The sequence below is a fragment of the Sorex fumeus genome, unplaced genomic scaffold, assembly GCF_029834395.1.
Source record: "Sorex fumeus unplaced genomic scaffold, SorFum_2.1 ptg000045l, whole genome shotgun sequence".
Classification (NCBI taxonomy): domain Eukaryota; kingdom Metazoa; phylum Chordata; class Mammalia; order Eulipotyphla; family Soricidae; genus Sorex; species Sorex fumeus.
This window is the reverse complement of record NW_026606102.1, coordinates 10,965,405-10,988,450: the sequence shown is the minus strand read 5'-3', so window position 1 is coordinate 10,988,450 and position 23,046 is coordinate 10,965,405. Positions and strand designations below refer to the sequence as shown.

Below are 23,046 nucleotides of genomic sequence, written 5' to 3'. Positions count from 1 at the left end.
TCCAGGACCAGCCACCACCATGCTGAGACCACTCTCCGCACACCTGAAGCTACCAGCAGAGGAACAAAGGCAAGCGAGTCCCGGGGCTAAGATCTCCAAGCCTACTCGGATCGGGGCTGAGCATCCTTCACCCAGATCCTCCGAATTCCAGTAGGCGGGGGTCACACCCACTAACTGACCAAATTAGTAAACAGGAATAAAACAGAAAGGCTCGGCTCCTAATTTCTGTCAGGCACTAGGCTGAGTCATTCAGTTGGCTTCTCTCATAAACTGATCATCAGTGTCACCAGGCAGATAAGCTTGCCTTCTCTCTACCTCTCCATCTTGCCTCCCACTCATCTTTTCTTCCTTCTCATCCCCTCATTAATAACTCCCTATCTACTATGTAAGAGGCAGTGTTCTAGGTGCTGAGATAGAGTTAAGAACAAAAGAGCTAAGTGAGATAGCTCAGTGGTTGACACATACATCATTTGAATGAGACCCTGGATTCATCTATGGTGCCCCAAACACAGAAACAAAAGATAAGAACAGGAAGAGAAATGTCCTCAGGAATTTTCACAGTAGCAGACTAACACAAAGAAAGAACTAAACTAGTTACAGATATTTAAGAGTTCTAAGAAGAATAAAGACAGGCTAGGATAAAATTGAAGAAATAATAAAAATAGGAGAAAGGCAAACAATTGATAGTAAAGAAAATAGTGTAATAATCACTTTACTATCAGGAGAGAGAAGAAAATGGCCATCTGGAAGAGTATCATTTGAAAATAGGATTTTTAGGATGAAGGAACTATAAACCTGAGGAATAACAACATCTATTCCACAAGAAATCCGAAATCCAGTTGGTGACTCTGGGCTAGTGAGTAGGGCAAAGAGGCAGAAACATAAATTGGGACTAGAATTAGGAGAGGCATGAAACCAACATGAAATGTCTCAGATGTTATTCTCAGCACAAATGGAAGTGATATGCACTTTTTTTCCCTCCAAGAGATCCAGTCACCCACTCACTGATTTATCCAACTATTCAATAGATTTGGAGAATATACTGAATCTGATCTTGTTTTTCTAGACACTAGGGATAAAGGAGAATGTTTCTATGCTTCCATAACTTATAGTATTTTATTCGGGTCCCAACATATAACAATTTAGTTTGGGGGAAGAATATGTAAAAAAAAGCAAAGGAAGGAAATAGCAACTGGCAGTTGTAATGGCTATTTAGGTAGCATGATCCTTATGGTCCCTTCAACAGCAGGTGACACTGAGCAGAGACAGTGAGACAGCAGAGTGTCTAGGGAAAGAGTGTTCCAGGCAGAGAAATAAGCAAGTGCAAAGGCATGGGGGTGATACCAGTTTGGTAGAGCTAAGGGATAGTAAGAAGATGGGTCTTTGAAAGAGGAAAGTGTCAGAGAAGTGGGCAAGGACCAAATCATGAGTGCTATAAAAAAAAACTGGAGTTAAATTGAGCTTGGAAGTGATAACCTTTGATTTTGATGATCATGGTGCCTGTTGGGATATAAGGGGACTGGATTGTGTGATGAGTTCTCAGGGTTAGTGCTGGGCTGTACCATGGCCCAGAAGAGCAACAATGATAGTGTGGATAAGAGCAGAGGGCATGAAGGGACAGAAGTTTCAAAGAAGCAGAAGATATTTTGAGGGAGGACCAAATTTTGCCCATGAATTAAGTACAAAAAATGAGGGGGAGAGAGAGGAATACAGCAACTCCTAGGCTTTTTGTACTAAGCAATAGGAGGATGACTGTGGTGTTCGCCAGAACTGGGAAGATGCACCCACAGAGTTAAGTAGAGGCCAGAATGATAGTAGAGCAGGTAACTGGTGTTGCACAAGGCCAACCCAGATTTAAATCCCAGCATCCTACATGGCCCCCCAAGCCTTCCAGGGTTTATTCCTGAGTACAGAGCCAGAAATAACCCCTAGTCATTGTCAGGCGTGGCCCCAAAATAAAACAAAACAAAAAAGAGTTAAGTAAATTGCCAGAGTTCATACATCTCAGAAGTAGAGACCTGGAAAACTCACATTGCAGTCTGGAGCAAACATTACCTGGTGACCAACCCAAAGCAGCAGACTCTAAATTAGACAAAAATGCCCTTCCCTCAGACCTGTGAGAGCTTTCTTTCTTACCTGGGGCCTGGCTAGTGAGCTCACTGTCATAGACAGGCTGGTTGGTGCTCTCTCCTGTGCACTTCTCAGGACTGGGCTCCTCCAGTGTCTGCTTGTCATGAAGAGAAGGCAGAAGAGCGAGGCCTTCAGAGGAGGAGGTGAGTAATTTCTCTTTCCTTCGAGAAGGAAGAGTCTTGGCCTGTGGCACTTGTAGACTTCCCCTGGGCTTCTCTGCACTAAGCCTCCTGTTTTCCTGTACTTCCAGATGGAAGGCCCGCCTTCTATTATTGTAAGGAAGAAAGGTGGGTGGTGCCTCACTTTTCTGAGATGAAGCCATCTCCCAGTTCCAGAGTTTGTCCTGGAAGCTATTGGCAGCCATTGCTTTCTTCATGGCGGCTTTCTCAGCACTTGGCCCATTCATGTCAAATGGTGCATTTACTGCTGGAGTAGACACTTCAGGAGGTCCTGGAGAATTAGAACATTTCTTAATTTCACTCCTCTTAGCCATTTTCTGGATTTTAAGATCCTGGGGTTCTATGCTAGAACAGTAGGCCAGGAACTGAGGGTGGTTAGTTGGGAAGAGTTTCCCATTGGTCAAAATCCCTGTGGACTGCATGACTCGATTGTTTCCCTTTGGAGAAACACTTGCTTGGAATTTATTATGTCCTGGAAGTGATGGTGCATTAAGATTCTGAAATTTGGCTCGAAGCTCCTGGAAGTTTCTTAATCCTTCCTAAGGAAAAACAAGAAAACAAACATGTCGTTATCCCAGAGAGAAAGTAGCCTGATGAGCTGATTGTGTGTGTGTGTGTGTGTGTGTGTGTGTGTGTGTGTGTGTGTATGTTAAGTGTTAACATTAACAGGTGACACCATTACCAACAAGACACAAAATTTTGAAGCCTTCTTGCTGTCCAAACAAGAATGTTCTGAACTCCTCTATGGAATTCATGGCTCTTCATAACATGGTGGGCTTATGATTTCCGAGAGAGTGGAACCATCATCTCTAGCCATCCCAACACAATTACCCTTGTAGCAAAAAGATAAAAGAGATTTACAGTTTTCTTAGAAATTGTATGCTTTCCACTACCTGACTTTGCTTGTTCTCATTTCACAAACCTAACCCCATCCCAATCTACTTTGCCAAATGCTGTCTTGCAACTCCACTGCCCACTTTCTCCATAACGATTTCTCCGGGTTCTGACAGGTCCTAACTTTTGCCCCATCTCGTTGGGGCTCCCATAGCTCCTTTCAACTTAGCTGCTGAACTTCATACCACAGAGCAGATCAAAAAGCAACTTTTGGAAGTAGGTGGTGAAGATTCTTACTCTGCTCTATCATCTAGGCAAATGGAGACAAAGGAAGCTTTCCCAAAGTACACTCTGATTATAAAAGTGAGTTATAGAGCTGGAACAATATACAGTGGGGGGGGCATTTGCCTTGCACGCAGCCTACCAGGGTTCAATTGCCAGCATCCCATATGGTCCCCTGAGCACTGCCAGGAGTAATTCCTAAGTACAAAGTCAGGAGTAACCCCTGTCATTACCGGGTGTGACCCAGAAAGAAAAAAAAGTTGAGTTATCAAGTGGTAAGTAGAGCTGGGCTACCATGTGTGGAACATCCACCACTGGGCCTCACGTACAGTGAACCCCTGATGAATGAAGGTTCTGAGCCTTTCAGAGTTATTGACTCCCTGTGGGACACTGTGATCTTCCTCTGAGACTCAGAACAAATTTGGCAGTGAAAATGGTGGTAGAGCAGCCCAAGTCTTAGGACAAAGGAAGGGATGTTTTCAGAATGATGATGCAGTGAGGTTGCCAAAACAAGTCATATTTTGCTTGACTCTTACTTTCTGCTTTTCCTAGCATTCTTCCTTTCTTTCACTACATCTTTCATTTTGAAGTGGGTATTTTCATCTTTGGCCACATACACCATTGTGAGCTCTCTCCACCTGTTGTTAGAGGCTAACTTTTTAGATTTCCACTAGCAAAAAGGTCAGTGAACATCAGTTCCTCTTCCCTACGGGGAGAAGCTAGTGGTGGGCAGGGAAAGGAGTCCTTCTAGGAAGTAGGCAGGGTGGGGGAACATAGAATGGGATTGTCTCAAAATGCCAGATCCACTACCTTCTGATCATTTTGAAGGATCCAACAGTTTCATGTCTACAGACATGTAGTCACTTCTCATCTGGCCCATGGAAGGAATACTGGGTGACCTTTTCTCTTTGTTTATAGTTGACTCACACCTGCTAGCTGACAGTATAGGAGGGGAACGGAAGTAGAGGAAGCAGATGTCTGGGAATTTTCTTGCCTGCTCTCTCTAGTCCCCTCTCTTTGTCTCTCCATCACACAAACATTCACACTCATTCACTGAAAGCTCTCTCCACATGCTACGAGAAGCTACCTTCTATTCCAGCCAGCAGACATGCTCAGAAAGCATTTTCTGTCGGGGTGGAAGAAGCTAGCCCTGGCCACAGAATCAGGAGATAGGGTGAGGCTCAGGGTCACAGTTTTCTAGTGACATGTCTGGGACAACTAATTTACCTCACGATTTTCCTCTCTATAATTTTATTTTTGTTCAAACCACTCATGAGTGTCATAAGGATTAAACCAGACAGCTGACAAACACATGATATATCTCAGTGTTTAATATTTTTGCTATTATGATGAAACAGTCATAACTGAAAACTTATGTTCAGGAGTGTTAATTAAGTACTTTCATATTGTTGTGAATGTCAAGAACTTTTAAAAAATTTTAAAAAGCCAAAACATTATTTACCCCATCAAATAATAATACTGCATTCTCCCTTCCTCTCAGCTACTGCAATGCCCGTTCTAATGAATTTCTACTCTAGTAACTCACAGGAGTGGAATTCACAGAACATTTGTGCCTGGCTCATTTCAGTGAGTACATTGTCCTCAAGGTCCATCATGTTGTAGCATGGGTCAGGCATGACCTTCCCTTTTAAAGCAAAATAATACTCCTTTGACAATGCCCCATTTGGTTTATTTAGTCATTGTTGACAGAGTATTGCTCCTGTTCAACTGTTATGAATAACGCTCCTATGAGCATGGGTATACAGGTATCTCTTGGGAGACCCTGCTTTTAATTCTTTTGAGTGTATATCCTAGAATTGCAGCTGCTCCTCTACTTTAATTTTATGAAGAACCACCATACTGTTTGCCATAACAGATGCATCATTTTACTCTTCAGCTAACAATGTTCAGAGGTTCCAGTTTCCCCACATGCTAAAACACTTGCTCTTTGGTGCTTCCGGTTTTTTTTTTTTGGAGTGTTTTTGTTTGGTTTTGATTAGCAATCACTGAGATATAAGTGGGCATTGGTTAATTAGTTACAAAACTAAAATTATTTTTTCACTATTTGGGACCACTTGAACTTTAAGGGTTTAAGAGATGATATATAATAGGTAAGGTGCTTGCCTCACATGTGGCTGACTGGGTTCAATCCCCAGCACATCATACATCATATGGTCCTCAAAGCCCACCAGGAGTGATCCATGAGCACAAAACCAGGAGTAAGACCTTAATAATGTTGAATATAGCTCCCAAATAATGTTATTATTACTTGTAAATAATAAACTTAAGTTTTACTCTCTGGAGTGATAGCACAGCGGTAGGGCGTTTGCCTTGCATGCAGCCAATATGGCCGACACAAGTTCAATCCCTCCGCCCTTCTCGGAGATCCCGGCAAGCTACCCGTGATGAATTCGAAATGCCAAACACAGTAACAACAAAGTCTCCGATGGAGACGTTACTGGGCCCGCTCGAGAAAATCAATGAACAACGGGAGGACAGTGACAGTGAAAGTTTTACTCTCTAGTAGTACTAATTAGCAGGAAATAAAATTATGAACTGATAACCTAAAAATCAAGGCCCTGTGCAAAGATCTTGGGTTGTGTATGAAGAAAACCCAATAATTCTGACTCTTTCCTCTTTCAACAAATGTTCACTACATATATTCTTGGTATCAAACACTATTTTAAGGTCTGGAGAAATAATACAGTGGGTAGGATACTTGCTTGCATGTGACTGACCTGGGTTCAATTCCTAGCACTTCATATGGTTCCCCCTCCCTACCCCCAAGCCCACAAGGAATGATCCCTGAGCACAGAGCCAGGAGTAAGCCCTGAGAACTACTGGGTGTACCTGTACCCCCACTCCCGTAATTTTTCTTAAACTCATTATTTTAGAGATTCAAGGACTCTGCCCTGAAATGCTACATTTCAGTGTCAGAGAAAAGAAAACAAGGCCTCTTCTAATTCCAATACTAGCATTTTATTTCCCCTTGCTAATGAAATAATAATAAGTTAAATAAAAATAAAATAATAATAATCTTGACAGTTATTATTCATCTCCTAGCTGATGGGAGATAAGAATTGAGGGCAAACAGCCCCAGAAGCACAAGGACTTAATGCAGAACCCAGAAGCTTGGAGCAGAAAAGTGAACGGATTATGCGTTAATCCAGGCCATCAAGTCTGCCGGAGGGGAAAGGCTGTTGCTCCCTTCCGCCCTCCTCCCTCTGGAAAGAAAGATGGCGGCCACATGGGAGCCTTGCGGACAGCAGGTATGAGCCGGGGGAGTGGGGGCGACTAAAACCTCATGGGAAGGGGGGTGTTCCGGTCCGTCCTTCACGCCCTACCGAGGTCACCAGTTGCCCCCTGCGAGCGGCTCTCCAGCACATCCACGGCCCCAGAAGCACAAGGACTTAATGCAGAACCCGGCAGCTTGGAGCAGAAAAGTGAACGGACTATGCGTTAATCCAGGCCATCAAGTCTGTCGGAGGGGAAAGGGTGTTGCCCCATTCGCCCTCTCTTCTCTGGAAAGAAGGATGGCGGCCGCATGGGAGCCTTGTGGACAGCAGGTATGAGCCGGGGGTGTGGGGGCGACTAAAACCTCATGGGAAGGGGGGCGTTTCGGTCCGCCCTTCACTCCCTACCGAGGCCACCAGTTGCCCCCCACGAGCGGCTCTCCAGCACGGCCACGACTCCAGAACACAGAAACCAATTTCTTAACTATCTGGCTTTCAGTAGAAATACTTCCAGGGTCAATAGGTAAAATAGCAGAAATCCAAAACCAACATTTAATTCTTGAACCCAGCTGTAGAAAGCAAATCACTTCACAATGCTTTTTCAGCATGTCTGATTTGGGGGGGGGGGTAAACTCTAAATAATAGTGGTGAATCTTTTATTGAAACAGTGAATCTAATCAAAGCAGATAGAGTGTTAACTAGAATTCATCTGCCTCACAGGGACTGGGAGTGGTGGGGGTGGGGTTTTATTGGGGTTCCCCATGGTAAAAAAATAAGTATTGGTAAAGGGAAATGTGTTTGATATTTGCATGACTGAGACCTAAACCTGAAAGCTTTGTAACCTTTCCCACAGTGATTCAATAAATAAATATTAAAAAAAAAAGAATTGAGGGCAAAAGGCAAGTTGTGTGAGGATGGTGGCCATGAGGGATCCAGGTACCATTGCCCTCTATCTTCCTGGGCTGACAGTCTCTCCATCCTGATTCCAAGTCTTAAGAATCCCACACCACTCTTTCTCTCTTTTTCTTCCTTCCTTCCTTTCTTTCATTAAAGTATATGTTCTTTTTTCATTTTTTAAAAAACCGAAACACTGTGAGATACATTACAAAGCCTTCATGTTTGAGTTTCAGTCGTACAATGATTGAACACCCATCCCTCCACCAGTGTACATTTTCCACCACCAATGTCCCCAATACCCCTTCAGCTTCCCCTCCCCCTGTCTCTATGGCAGACAATTTCCTTCTTACTCTCTCTCTACTCTTGGGAGTTATGATTTGCAACATAGATACTGAGAGGCTATCATGTTTGGTCTTTTGTCTACTTTCAACACACATCTCCGAGGCCAAGTGATCCCTCCAACCAGCATTGACTTAGTGATTCCTTCTCTATTCCAGCTGCCTTCTTCACCAGCCCCTTCATAATTCAATTGCCATTGCCATTGCCTTTGATTTCTCCTCATTGGTGCTCCTAATGACTTCTTTCCAGTCCCTTCATTTCTACTCTGCATCCCTAACATCCACTATTCACCCAAATGTTAAGTAAAGATAATTAAGAAAACAGAATTGATGTCTATATCCCAATCGTAGTAATTTAACATGACTTCCCTCAAAACTTTCAAATAGAGCTCATATTCCAGGCCTATCCCAGTCCAGTCAATACCTCAGGATGATCCGTGAACTCTATTATGAATTCACTTCCAGGATCTCACCATTCTACAAAGAAGTGATCATCGATGTCAAGAGAGGGTTTGGGCAGGGTGATACCATTTCACCAAAACTCTTCAGTGCCACCCTCGAGAACATCATGCGACAACTGGAATGGGAAGGAATGGGAGTGAAGATAGGCGGTCGGCAACTACACCATCTCTGCTTCGCTGATGACATCCTTCTAATAACACCAAATATTAGCCAAGCAGCACAAATGCTGGCTGACCATGAGCGTGGAAAGGTTGGACTACAGCTGAATCGTCATAAAGACAATGTTTATGAGAAACAGACTCGTTCCTGACATTCCATTCACTCTCAATGGAATGAACATCTCCGAATGCAACAGTTACGTGTACCTAGGTCAAGAAGTCAACATGACAAATGACCTGGCACCTGAGTTGCAGAGGAGGAAGAGAGCAGCTTGAAACTCCTTCAAGAGCATCAAAGAAATAGCTAAGAGGATGAAGACGCTCTTGCTCCGGGCACATCTCTTCAATTCCACCATTCTTCTTGCATTAACATACTCCTCAGAGACATGACCCTATGAAAACAGGATGAGAAGAGGAATCGAAAGAGCTATGCTTGGAGTATCACGCTTCACTCAAGTGAGAGAAAGAATCCAGAGTTCCAACCTCCATTGACCATCAAGAATGCTGTCTCGTTTGCCAAGGTGTTGAAAATCAGATGGGCTGGACAAGTAATGCAATTTGGAGACGACTGCTGGACTAGAACTATTACTGTTTGTATTCCATGGGACATCAAAAGATCAGTGGCCACCCACCTACAAGATGGTCAGACTTCTTTGTCAAGACACTGAACAATTGGTTTGAGGCTCTTCATGTTCCTGGGGTGAGCAGACACCATTGGGCTACACTAGCACATGCCAGGGACAAATGGAGACCTTATTGGCGGCTGCTCGAGCAAATCGATGAGTAAAGGGATGTCAAGTGATCAAGTGATCAAGTGATCTCAGTCTAAACTTTGCATTTTCTGTTAGAGTGAGCCCCTCCCCACCAGGCTTTCTTCCCTCTAGCTGGCTGCTTGACTTACACTTCCCAAACCTTTCTCTTCCATATCCCTGAACCTTTGAGCATGCTGTTGCCTCTTCCTGGACTCTGTCTTTTTCACACTTTCTAGAACTGGCAAATTCCTGCTTGTTCAAAATTTGGCCTGCATTACCACAAAAGTCTGATTGCTTTCCTACAGTCTGCTAGGCATTAGAGTAACAGTGGCTTCAAAGATGGCCTTTAATGCTTTGACTCGTGCTATGAGAAGGCTGGGATCAAAGTGAAAGTGTGAAGGTGTAAGATAGAAAGTCCACCAGAAAAGGTGTGAGATAGAAAGTCCACCGTGCCTTCACAGAGATGGGGCTCCTACTGCTAACAGAGGGTGCAGAGGTGTCTTTCTAGACAGGAAGCCTCAGCTAAATGTCAGTAAAGCAAAGAGTACCAGGAAAAGCAGAAGAGCATGAGCTACACAGGCACCGCATGATGTGTTCAAAAGCATGATGTGTAGAGGAAGAACAAGACATCTCATGGCCCTAGTGTCCAGTAGGTGAGGCTGGAGATGATAATAGAGGGTAAAGCTTTTAAAGCAGTTGGGCTCCGTGTTTCAGTATAAGAAGAGCTGCTGATATTTTTTCACAGGGCTGTGGCATACAGACTAGTACTGTAATCACATGAAAAGGAAGAGAGGCTAGACCTGCCAGTGTTGGGAGAAATGGAAAAGAGGCACAGATGAGAGAAAAATGCAAGAAGTGGTGCAGAGTGGACCTGGAGAGTGATCAGCTCAAGGCTGATGCCTGACTCTGCATTCAGGGAATCACTCCTGGTGGGTTCAAGGAACCATATATGGTGCCAGGACTTAAATCAGGGCCGTTGCATGCAAGGCAAGTGCCCTATAGGCTGTACTATATTGCTCTGGCCCAGAATATTAATTGTTTGACGGTAGGCACCTTATTCATTTCTGTTCACTGCTGTAGCACCAGTAGCTCACCAGTAGTAGACATGCAATAAAAATAGGGTGAATGCCAGCAATACCACTCCTGGGAATATATCCCAGAGAGGCAAATATGTATGGTCGAAGTGACATCTGCACTTGTTTGTTCATTGCAGCACTCTTTACAATAGCCAGAATCTGGAAAAAACCTGAGTGCCCGAGAACAGATGACTGGTTAAAGAAACTTTGGTACATCTACACAATGGAGTACTATGTAGCTGTTAGAAAAGATGAAGTCATGAATTTTACATACAAGTGGTACCACATGGAAAGTGGTACCACATGGAAATGAGTCAGAAAGAGAGGGAGAGACATAAAAAGATTGCATTCACCTGGGGGACATAAAGTAACAAAATAGGAGATTAATACCCAAGAATAGCCACGATCAGTACCAGGAGGATTACTCCATGGTTTAGAGGCCAGCCGGGCCACCTAGGGGAAAGGGCAGCTCAGATAGAGAAGGGAGCACCAAATAAAGGGTGTTTGGAGGATCCTCCCAGGAGGGGAGATACATGTTGAAAGTAGACTATGGACTGAACATGTTTGCCACTCAATGCCTCTTTTGCAGACCACAACACCCAAAAGGAGAGAGAGAACAAAAGGGAATGCCCTGCCACAGAGGCAGAGTGGGATGGGGGGGTGGGCGTGGGAGGGATACTGGGATCCATGGTGGTGGAAAATGGGCACTGGTGGAGGGATGGGTACTTGATCATTGTATAATCGAAACCCAAGCACAAAACTTTGTAAATCTATAACTGTACCTCATAGTGTTCCACTAATAAAAAAATAGGGTGAATGAAGGAATGTTTGATTTATATGTATTTGGTGGCTCTTCAAGACAGGGGAGTTATTACTTATTTTGGTACACCCAGTACCAGCTTTGAGGCTTTTAAAGGTTGTGAATGAGTGAATATTAACATTTAATAAAGTTAGGTTCACATAATTCATTACCTATAACTGTACACAATTTTTACATTTTGTGGGGTAGGGGGTGGGGAGAAGTGTTTCTCAAGCATTGCTCAGGAAATTCAGGGTTAGAAATACTCCACCAACCAGGTCCACACTTCTGTGTTTGGTGATGCAGAACTGCAGACACAGAAGTGTTGGGGTTCACCAAAGTCAGGTCAGCTATCCTGGTACCCAGTATCGGGTGCTGCTCAGGGCCCCAAGCAATGCTAAAGCTCGATCATGAGTATTTCAGTCCTGTGAGATATCTCTTGGAACCCTGAACACAACTTTTCATTATTTCCTAAAAGCAGCTTTGAATATGCATAGAAAAAAATTATCTAATCACCATTATGTGAAAAGATAACTCTAAAAATAGCCCTCAAAGACAGACTGGGTACTTCTGATGTGGACTAAACACGGTTCACAAAAGTCATTTGGAAAGCAAAGACCCAAACAATCCTAGAGATATTGTGGGAACAACCTAAAAGGAAAGCCTGGGGTGTCCTCTAAACAGGTCTTTGATATGCAGATTAATCAGAGAGATAGCAGGCAGGATAATACTTCAAAAACATGTTACAAAAGATCTCAAGAAACCTGGCCAAGAAACTTGGTCAAGGTCACAGCAAGGGAAGATCAACACTGGATTCCAATTGTTCAAGCTGGATTCAAGACTCCTTAAACTCAAAGACTCGTTGATGGATCTAATATGGCTTTGGCTTATACTGTTATTTTTTTATTGTTTGGATTTTGGAGGAGCACACGTAGTTCTTCTTAGAGCTTACTTCTGGCAGGGCTTACAGAACCAAATGGGTTGCTGGGTATCAAACTTGGGTTGACCATGGCCAAAGTAAGCACCCTATCCACTGTACTATCTTTCTGGTCCCAAATACTGTAGTGTTTTTGTTGTTGTTTTCCTAACGAGTAAGCGGATACATGACTAAATGAGCACAAAGATTACAATATTAGTTTCTGGGAAATCTTTGACCTTAACCACCAATATTTATGCATGTTGCCTTGGTGAATCTTCTCAAAAACTCTAAAAAGTAGGACTGGAAAGATAGTTCAGTGGGTAGGGTGGCCAACTTTGACTCAATCCTCGGCACTGTGTATGGTCTCTAGAATACTGCCAAAACTGATCCCTGGCCAGGAGTAAGCCCTTGAGCACTGCCAGGTTTTGTCCAAGTATCCTCTACCCCCATCCCCCAAACCCCAAACAAACAGACAAAAACCTAAAAAGCAGGGGTTAGAGCGATAGCACAGGAGGAAAGGAACTTGCCTTATATGTGGCTGCATCGCAGAACCCTGACTCAGAGGCTGGAGAGACAGTAGAATTGTTAGGGTGCTACCCATGCATGTGACTGATGTGAGTTCAATTTCTGACACTGCATATGGTCCCTTGAGGTAGCCAGGAGTGATCCCTAAGTACAGAGTATGAAGCCCTGAGCTTCACTGGGTGTGGCCCTTAAACAAAACAAAATGCAAATCAAAAACTCTGGTTCAGTTTTTGAACTGAACTGCATATGGTCCCCTTAGCACAGAGTTAGGAACAGCCCCTGAGCACCAATGGGTATAGCCCATGTCCTCTCTCCTCCCCTGCATAAGAAATCCTAGAAAGCAGGTTCTGTTAGTTTTCTATGCTAAGTTTTTATCTCTGGTCCACAAATACTTAGGCTCACTCCAAGTCTGGTTGAGTTGAGGTTGGCTTTGAGTTGAGGATGGCTTTCAGTGTTCTTCCAGTATACTTGGAGTCACATATTTAGCTCCAATTTACATTTTTTGTTCCCTCATAGACACTTCATAATCAATTTTGTAAATGTCACACTTAAAATTCAGGCAAAAAATTTACATCATTTAAACAACTCAAAACCCTAGGAAACCAAATTGGATCTACTTTTAAAACATGTCATACCCAACTTTGTTATTTATACTGAAAAGGGCAAAACATTGAATCTAGTATAGTCAAGATATTTAAAAATGTTGCTCTCTCTGGTACCCCAATGATTTTTATGATAACAGTGGACAAGAATTGAATGTCGAAAGTAGGTTTATAAAGGGAGAAACATGATAACTTTTCAATACCTGTATTGAAAACTATAATGCCTAAAAGGAGAAAGAGAGAGAGAGAGAGAGAGAGAGAGAGAGAGAGAGAGAGAGAGAGAGAGAGAGAGGTCTGTCATACTGCCATATACTGCCATAGAGGCAGGAGGAGGATGAAAGGGGCAGGGAAGAAATTGGGGACATTGGTGGTAGGTACATATACTGGTAAAGGGATGGATGTTGGAACATTATATGACCGAAACTCAGTCATGAACAACTTTGTAACTGTATCTCATGGTGATTCAATTAAAAAATATATTTTTGTGTGTCCCCTATGGCCATATAGCTGGGCCCTTCATGATGGTTCTGAGTTGGGGGTGGGGGACTTCCAAACAGTGGTCAGTGATCCAGAACCCACAGCTAGCGATGCTCAGGGGACCATGCTATGGTGAGGATTGAATTTGGACTCCAACAAAGACTCTTTCAGCCATTTTCTCCAAGGCAGTTCTGACTTAATATTATTTAAAAGGGGCCAGGAGACAGTACAAACAGTTATACCACATGCCCAGCATGCACCTGACCCAGGCTTGATATCTACCACCACATGGTCCTCTGAGCATTACTGAGTGTGGCCCTGGGGAACCCACAATGGTGAGACTCTCCTGGGTATCTCAGCACCACGGGGCCCAAGTAGCATTACATCTTCAGACCTTTACTTTGAATCTATTGCCTGGTTAGCTAAGCATTGCAGATGGGAAGCCCCAGAACTTCTGAACATCACCTGAAAGCAGCCTCACCCCACAAGAGGATGGTAAGAAAGAACAGAATCTTAAAATACAATTTCATGGCATACCCTTTTGAAATCAACCAATAAACAAAAGATAACAGAAGTAACCCCAAGTCCATGTCTTGGTTTTGCTTTATAAAATGTGATACAGAGAGCCAGTTCCTGCTCTCAGGAGTTTACCCTGTCAGGGCAGGCTGCTTGGTGACCAAATCGGCACCTACAACAATCTTTAATACTCCATACTCAAGTCACAGCAAACTGGGCAGCTGGCAGTGACTCAGGCAGTAAATGGATCATGATAAACTTCCATAAAACAAATTTCAGGAGAAGAAGATGCATTTTTGAGGGACATTTCTTGAATAAAAAAGAAGAGATAGGGTGAGAGATAATACTGGTGTTAAGGCACTTGCCTTGCATGTTCAAATCCCTGGTACCACACATGGTCCTTCAAGCAGCTTCAGAGGGATCTCTGAGCAAATGTCCTGAGGAAGAAGGAGGGAAGGAAGGAGGGAAGGAAGGAAAGAAGGAAGGAATGGAGGGAGGGAAGGAGGGAGGGAGGGAGGGAGGGAGGGAGAAAGGGGGAAGGAGGAAGGGGGAGGGAGGAAGGGATGGATGGAGGGAGGAATGGAGGGAGGGAGGAAGAAAGGAAGGTAGGGAGGGAGGGGGGAGAAGGGAGGGAGGGAGGGAGGGAGGGAGGGAGGAATAAGGACAACTGATTTCTAAATTTCTGCTCGTCATTACTTTTCAGAATAGACAAACAATGGCAATGAACTGTCAGAGTTATGTTCAACATTCTTGTCCTGCTGAGAAAACGCAAGAGCCTTAAAGAAAATGCAAACTCAAAGTTAAAGGTATGGGAGGAGGCCGCAGAAGCCAAGGTACAGCAACGCTAGGAGTCAGAGCCATCAAATCCTACCAGAGATGGAAGAAAGAACACTTGAATAAAAATGGCATCTGCACCTGAGTTGTCCTTCTTGGAACAGAGGACTTCAGTCCAAGCTTCACTACAACCAAAGATAAAATAATGGCCATATGTTTCTGGAACAAACAATAAATCTTAAAGCCTCTAAGGAAGGGGAAGGAGCACAGAAAGTGTTCTTTGAAATCCTCCTGTATGTGCCCTCTCAACACACACAGGATATAAACTATTAATGTTACCTTCATGGGGGCCACAGAGATAGTGCAGAGGGCAGGGCATTTGCTTACATGCCATCAACCTGGAATCAATGCCTGGTGCCACATATGGTCTTCCAAACTCTGCCAGTAGTGATCTCTGAGCACAGAGCCAGGCATAAGCCCTGAGCATCACTGGGTGTGGACCAGATGCTAATAAATAAATACATAGATAAAGCTCCCTTCATGAAGATCTAGAATCAATCATTGTGCCCCTATTACCTGCCAGAACAGATCAGCACTGTTTATCCTCCCCAATCTGTCCCAAGCTTCTAATTTGGCCCAGCAAAGCTTATGTCTGGCCCTGGTCAGTGGTCCTGATGAGACTGCTCCTCCCATATGCCATTGATAATAAGGAGACTTCTTGCTTCTCCCTCTTCTCTACCTCTTCCCCAAGTGATGACCTTGAGAGCAGCCAAGAGTCTTGCAGAATCCTAAGATGACGTTGGCTCCCTCTCCATGCCCCCCACCTCCATATCAGCCTTATAGCAGCCTGAGTCCCCAATCCCAACAGTGGCAAGCAGTGACCTCAGCTCCTTCCCTTCCACCCAACGGCAGGCTGTTATTTCTCATATCCTTTTTTGTTTTGCTCATCATCAAAAAGTCAATTGAGTCCATGGCTATAGGGTTTGAACTCCCACTGGCCTCTAGAAACTGTCGCATTGAATCCTATTCCTCAACCTCCTCTCAATTCTGCTACGCTGGCTCTGAGCTACCCAGAACTCATAGTCCATGGCAGGAAGACTCTCAGAACCTCAATCTTCCGGACGTGTCTCCAATTTGCACTCTCAGACTGATTTCTGCCCTGCACATAAGCTCCTACAGAGACTCTTCCTCTACCTCCACTCCCACCCAGTCCCCTGGCATTTTCTTCCATAATCTAACCCTCTCAGGTGAGAGGGACAAATCACTTCTCTATATTCTTCATTGCTACTTTCAGGTCTTTCCTTCCTCCTTAGCCATACAATTCCTTCTCTCCCAAAGTAAACCGGCTTGTCCCCTGCTGGCATCGGTGACCTTGAGCTATGGGCTGCTATGTTTGGGCTGCTATATTTCTTATCTACCCTCTTCACTGGTGGTAGAGCTTCACTACCTTGGCTTTCTCCACAGCTACTCCTGTGACACTAGCAAATTCAAAATCACCTTGGCTCCACTTTCCAACATTCTGGCCTTACTTCTGATGACCCTGTTTTCTGCTTTTAGCCACTCGCTTCCAAAAACACCCCTCGGACTGCCATTGCCAATAACGGAAATGACCATCTCTAGACACAAATTTCAGGTGTGCTACAATTGGATCACCACCTCCTCACTCACCCACTTGCCTCCTCTAATACTTGAGATTCCAGGCTTCCTCCCTGCAGGGGACAGTCATCTTCCTACTCTCATTGCCCCAGTTCCCTAGGTTAGCTGTCATAGCCAAGCACCTGGTTTGCTCCCTGGAGTACACCTGCACTTAGACCTGCTGTTCTCACTCAGCTTCAGCAGTCTTCCTCATCTTCCTCTATACATGGAGGTTACCTGGGGTAGCTCCTATTTTGGGGGTGAGAGAGTTAGAATTTTTAATTTGAGAAAGAGCATGCATAAATTTGAAGTCCAAGTTAAGGACTGAGAATTGGATTTAATTGGCATTGGCATTTAAAGCAGGAGAGAGACACTGCTAAATTAAAGAAACCTTTCCCTAGTCTCTCTGGTCTCTTCCAAGCATGAATCACCAATCTCCCAATTCCAGGCCAAGGGCCTCCTTCTGCTGACCTCTATGGCAGTGGTCATCACAGTCTCCCTTACCTGTTTACTGGTCTGGTGGGCTGTCCGAGACAGCTACTTTCTTAATGCAGAGTCTAAGTTTTTCCATTAGTCTCTTTTCAACAATCAAGCCAGGGGAAAAGGCACGACAAAAGCCTCTGCTCCCTCTGCTTTTGTGAAGGGCCTTAGGTACACAATGACCTTGTATCACTTGCATCACTTGTCATCCCATTGCTCGTTGATTTGCTCAGGTGGGCACCAGTCACATCTCCATTTGTCCCTGTTGCGTGCTAGTGCAGCCCAATTGCATCTGCTTGCTCCAAGAACATGAAGTGAGGCTGTTATTGTTACTGTTTTTGACATATCGAATACGCCACGGGGAGCTTGCCAGGCTCTGCCGAGTGGTCGGGATATTCTTGGTAGCTTGCTGGGAAGGACAGAGGAATCAAACTCAGGTCGACCACGTCCAAGGCAAACACACTACCTTCTGTGCTATCACTCCACCATACCCTGGTCTATACCTGTTACCAGTGAAAAATAAGAGTCAAGGATTAGTTGGGCTAGGCCTACCCAGTGAGTCCCAAAATGCTAAGGTTGAGGGATAAGTGCACAGCGGGTAGGGCGTTTGCCTTGCACGCAGCCAACATGGTCGACCCGAGTTCGATTCCTCTGCCCCTCTCGGAGAGCCCGGCAAGCTACTGAGAGTATCTCGCCCGCACGGCAGAGCCTGGCAAGCTACCCGTGATGTATTCGATATGCCAGACACAGTAACAACAAAGTCTCCAATGGAGACGTTACTGTTTTGATTTAGTCACCATAAAATTACAAAGTTATTCATAATTGGGTTTCAGGCCCACATTGCTTCAACATTTATCCCTTTACCAGTGTTCACTTCCTTCCATCTATTTCAATCCACTCCCCTGATTTTCCTCATACCAACCAGTTTGTCTCTAGGAGGGAGCACTTTTTAAAATATATGATTTTGCTAAAAATTCTATGAATTGAATTTCTTGAAAGCAATTTCTTGAAAGCAATTCCACTTCTTGAAATATACTCCAAGGGCCCCAAGACAAAATGGAGAAAAGACATTCACATCCAGATGTTTCTAACAGCATTATCTACAATAGCCAAAGTCTGGAAACAAGCCAAAGACCAAAAATAGATAACTGGATAAAAACCTATGGTACGTATACACAGTGGGATATTACTCAGTCATAAGAAAATATTAAGTCATGCTATTTTTTGCACGTGGAGGAAAGATTGCTCAGTCAAGTCAGAAGGGAAAGACTGACATAGAACGATCTCTCTCATATGCAGGTATAAAGAAACACAACAGTGGGATAAAGTATGCCCAAAGAGTGGAAATCAAGAAATGAGAACTTGTATTCCATAGTAAACAAGTCACCTGATGGGGCTCGGGGATAGAACAGGGAGGTGGTAACGACTATGGTGGAGGGAAGCATTCAACCAGAAGGAGGAGGTGGTACTGGAAAGTGATCAGGTGTTAGGTATGAAACTCTATCAGTAACAGTGCCGTAAATATCAGTGCAAAAATTATATATTTTAAATAGTGCCCTCACGGAGACAGATAGGTAGGTTTTGATTGAGGCTGCTCCAGAGCAGCAATGGCCTAGAACCAAAAGGTCCTTGGAATTCCCAGGTGAACAGAGCTCAGTGGAGAACTGGATAGATGGAAAAGAAGATGCCATTATTCTTCACTGCTGTGTTCACCTTAGATACTTTCAGGTGCCTCTGGGAAGTGTCCATATTGTTTTACAAAAGAACTGAACCAAAAAAGATGGCCAAAAGATATATGAAAAAGTGCTCAGGTGCTTTTGAGGAGCAGATGTTTGGGTACAGTCTTTCTGAATTTCGTGTCACAGCACTTGTCCCTTCTTCTCCCCCTCCCTCCTCCATCTTGTATAGAGAGTGAATCAGTTTTATATTCTTTTGTTTTTATTTTTATTGTTTGGGGACCACACCCAGCAGTGCCCAGGCTTATTCTTGGCTCTAGGCTCTACCACTCTGGCCCGCCCTTTACTTTCTTTTATAAAAGAAATTGAGGTATTGGGGTCAGAGCAATAGTAGAGCAGGTAGGGATTTGCCTTGCATGTGGTCGACCCAGGTTCAATCCCCAGCACCCCATATGGTCCTTTGGCATGCCAGGAATGATCCCTGAGCTCAGAGACAGAAGTATGCCCTGAGTATAGCTGGGTGTGGCCCCCAAACAAAAAGAAAATAATAAAAGAATTGGGGTATCATAGTTTATAGTAGTGTAACAGGCAGATAGATAAAGGGCATCCCTGGTATTAAGTTTTTTGGGAAATAATAAAACCAAAAAGAAACTGCTGAAAAGCACAAAGACTGCATCCCTTTGAGATTTTGAGCTCCTTAGAGGTGCAGAAACTGAGATGTCATACAGAGAAGGGTGGATCCCCTCAAAAAGTAAGACCACTCAACAATATTTAAAGATCATGATGAGAATAAAAAGACCACCAGGAATCAAAAGCTTGAGCTTAAGTGACAGTAAAAGGGGTAAGGCGTTTGCCTTGCATGTGACCACCCCAGGTTCGATCCCTGGCACTAACTATGGTCCCCTGATACTACCAGACTGAATCTAGGGGAGTTATCCCCAATCACAGAGCCAGGAGTAAGCCTTGAGCATCGATGGGTGCACCCCCACCCGCCATACACACACCTCTTTTACAATTCCCTAGCCATAAACTTTTACCCAGGTGGGGGGCAGTTTGGGAAAAGATCTGTCATAAAACCAATTTTGTAAAGACAAACATCACATTTCCACCTTGGATATATGCCTACATCTCCACCTGAGAGGTATACTCTCTACTGGATAAGTCCAGGATCTCTCATGAACATACTTCTCAATCTCTCCTCCCAAATTTCTCTAAATAAAACTATTTTACTCCACTATTCATTTCCTACTGCTATTCCTTTCTGTGAGGGAAGGAGATGTTCCCGAAAATCCAGGGCAGGGATTAGGCATGACTTTCCTTTCCCTATATGGATTAATTCCTTGTTCCATCCCAAGTCTATGGCTCCTGAGAACTCTGATGGTGTAGACCAGTTTCTGTGCCATGTAGATCAAGTGGACTTCCGGTCACAAAGGTGTTTGTTTGTAGCATACTTTACTGTTCTTAACTCTCCCAGGCACATTTCCAAGGGTGATCAAGGAGGGTCGAGCAATGAGCTGGTAGCACTCTTCTCTCGAGGATGCTTCACCCAAGTCACCTACAACATTTGGCAAGGCATCCAGGAGTCAGGGGACCTGTAATTCATGAACCGCCTGGGAAAACAAGTTCTTTTGCTGAGAGTCACTTCTTTCACTTGTCACATTAGTACTGTAGTACTGATGCCATTGTTTTATAGTTGCAGAATGACTATACCAATCACCCACCATTGTTTCAAAAACCCACCATCATTATCCCGTAGCCCTTTCCCCATTCCCTCCCACACTCCCTCTGTTCCCAGTTCTATCAGTCAAGTTTTAGGATTTTCCATTGGGGATAGTCTAATCTCTTTGTTTCTTCAAATTCCACACACAAGCAAGAAGATAAACAACTTCTACTTTCTTACTCACTTTACTCACCCTCCAACTCCATTCAAGTTGCAGCAAACCACACAATTGCGTCTTTTCTCTTTAGAAGTTTGTTGTGTCTATAGAACACAATTTCCTGATGCACTTATCTGTTGCTGGGCACTTGGGTTGTTTGAAGATTGCAGAATAGTGTTATGATGAACACAGGCATACAAATACCTTTTCACATTCATGTTTTTGTTGTCCTCTGGGGTAGATTCTGAGGACTGGAATAACAGGTTCATATAGAAATTCTATTTTCAGTGTGTAGAGAAGTCTGTTTTTCAGAGGCTAAACTATGCAACTATGCAACAGCCTCACCAACACTGAATGAGAGTTCCTTCTCCACCATATTCCTGCCTGTTGCATTCCTCTTTTTCTTGTCTACACCTTTCTTTTTCATCTATCACGTGTTAGAAGTTCTAGAGCTTTTATCCAATATTCTAACAATACTCTGACATCCACATACTCATCATCTCTCCAGCTCTTGACATGAAAACATACTGTGTTAACCCTACTTTCATTCTCCTTTGACAGGAACTCAATCTCTAGTTTATCCTCTTTCTTTGAAAAATCACTTGAATTCTTTCAGATTTAGTTTCAGTATTTACAAAACAACAGTCACGTAAGTCTACAATCCCTATACAAAACTCTTAGGTCAGATATACTTAGGAATTCAGAAATGTTCCCTTTTAGAAATGTAATGTAGTACCAAGTCTGAATTTGTAACCTGAAGTGTGGTGTGAGGAGCAGGCTGTGATCAGAGGTGGTACCATTTCTGCAGTGAAACATACTAGTGTTCATCTACTGCAAGATCAACACAGACCATAAATATCTTAGCTCAGCACAGGAAAGCTGCTGATAAAACAGGAAAAATTTTGTTTCTCCCAGAGTTGATTAAATTTTGGAAAAGGGAAGTGCAGGGGCAGGAGTAATGGATCATGGATTTTCTTCTATCCATTTCCAAAGATTCTTCTTGGTTTTGTATTTTGTCCCACAACAGGTTGCATTCATGCTTTACTTCTGGCTCAGCACACAGGGATCACACCTGGAGGGCTTGGGGAGCCATATGGGGTGGCAGGGATCAAACCAGGTTGGCCACATGCTAGGCAAGTGCATCACCCACTGGACTATCTCTTCAGTCCTAAATAGATTCCACTTTGGTGATTTAGCTGACTTTTCAGTACTCTCAAAGCCATTTCCAGTGCTGGAGTTGATTGAAATGCACCTGCTTCAAAGCTGTAGAGCAGAATTTCTTAACCCGGATCCACTTGTAGCCATCACCCTGGCCCTGCCCTCCCAGCCCCTACCCCAAGAAATGCAACACATGCACTGCCTGAAAGACCTCATTTCATGACATAGTTGAGTCTGAATTAAATTTTGGTCATTGCATATTCAGAACCCTTTTACTATTGCCAAATGTTTTGTGACCCTCACATTTAGTTATGTGACTCATGGTCACAACCTACAGTTTAAGAATCTAGGCTTCCAACCACCTTTTCTCACTTCTGTCTTTCCATTTATTTAATGTTTTCAAAATCTTCTTCATGTGTCCACTGTCCCTACACCCATTCTCCACTATAAGGGCCTCTGAAGACACACCAGACTCAATTCTTTTTCTTCTTCTTTTTTTTTTTAATTGAATCACAGTGAGATAGACAGCTACAAAAGTTTCTCATGATTGGGTTTCAGCATGCCTCAACATGCTCATGAACAATCCATGTTCTTTTGAGTTTGCTCATACTAATCAGGGAGCATGAGGATTTGAAGACAACCAGGAATACATATAACTTGGGATAAAAGAATATGGAAGGAATCTACATTAAATGACAATGATGTCAACATGAGACTTGCTATTACTGTGTTTGGCATATCAAATACATCACGGGTAGCTTGCCAGGCTCTGCTGTGTGGGCAAGACACTCTCGGTAGCTTGCTGGGCTCTCCGAGAGGGGCGGAGGAATTGAACTCGAGTCGGCCATGTTGGCTGTGTGCAAGGCAAATGCCTTTCCGCTCTCATGATGGAGACGTTACTGAGCCCGCTCGAGCAAATCGATGAACAACGGGAGGACCGTGACCGTGACCGATGTCATCATGTGTCTGGCTATATGTACTTGATCTCAGTGACTATAATTCTTACAAGGGACTTCGAGTTATGCCTCTAGAGGTGGCCAAAACCAAGGATTTGGGCTGGCTAGAGCGATAACACAGAAGGTAGGGTGTTTGCCTAGCACATGGCCAACCCAGGTTCGATTCCTCCGTCCCTCTCAGAGAGCCTGGCAAGCTACCAAGAGTATCCCACCCGCACAGCAAAGGCTGGCAAGCTACCTGAGACATATTTGATATGCCACAAACAGTACCAAGTCTCACAATAGAGATATTACTGGTGCTTACTCAAGTA

At 43.9% G+C, this 23,046-nt stretch overlaps 1 protein-coding gene across 1 annotated transcript in view; it reads right to left on the bottom strand.

Annotated features, from left to right (window-relative positions):
• FYB2 (FYN binding protein 2) overlaps nt 1–23,046 on the bottom strand; it is a 313,439-nt gene that overhangs the window by 68,685 nt on the left and 221,708 nt on the right. Inside the window, exon 2 of the mRNA XM_056122210.1 lies at nt 2,137–2,614. Coding sequence (XP_055978185.1) covers nt 2,137–2,614 — 478 coding nt within the window. The remainder of the gene's footprint in view (nt 1–2,136; nt 2,615–23,046) is intronic.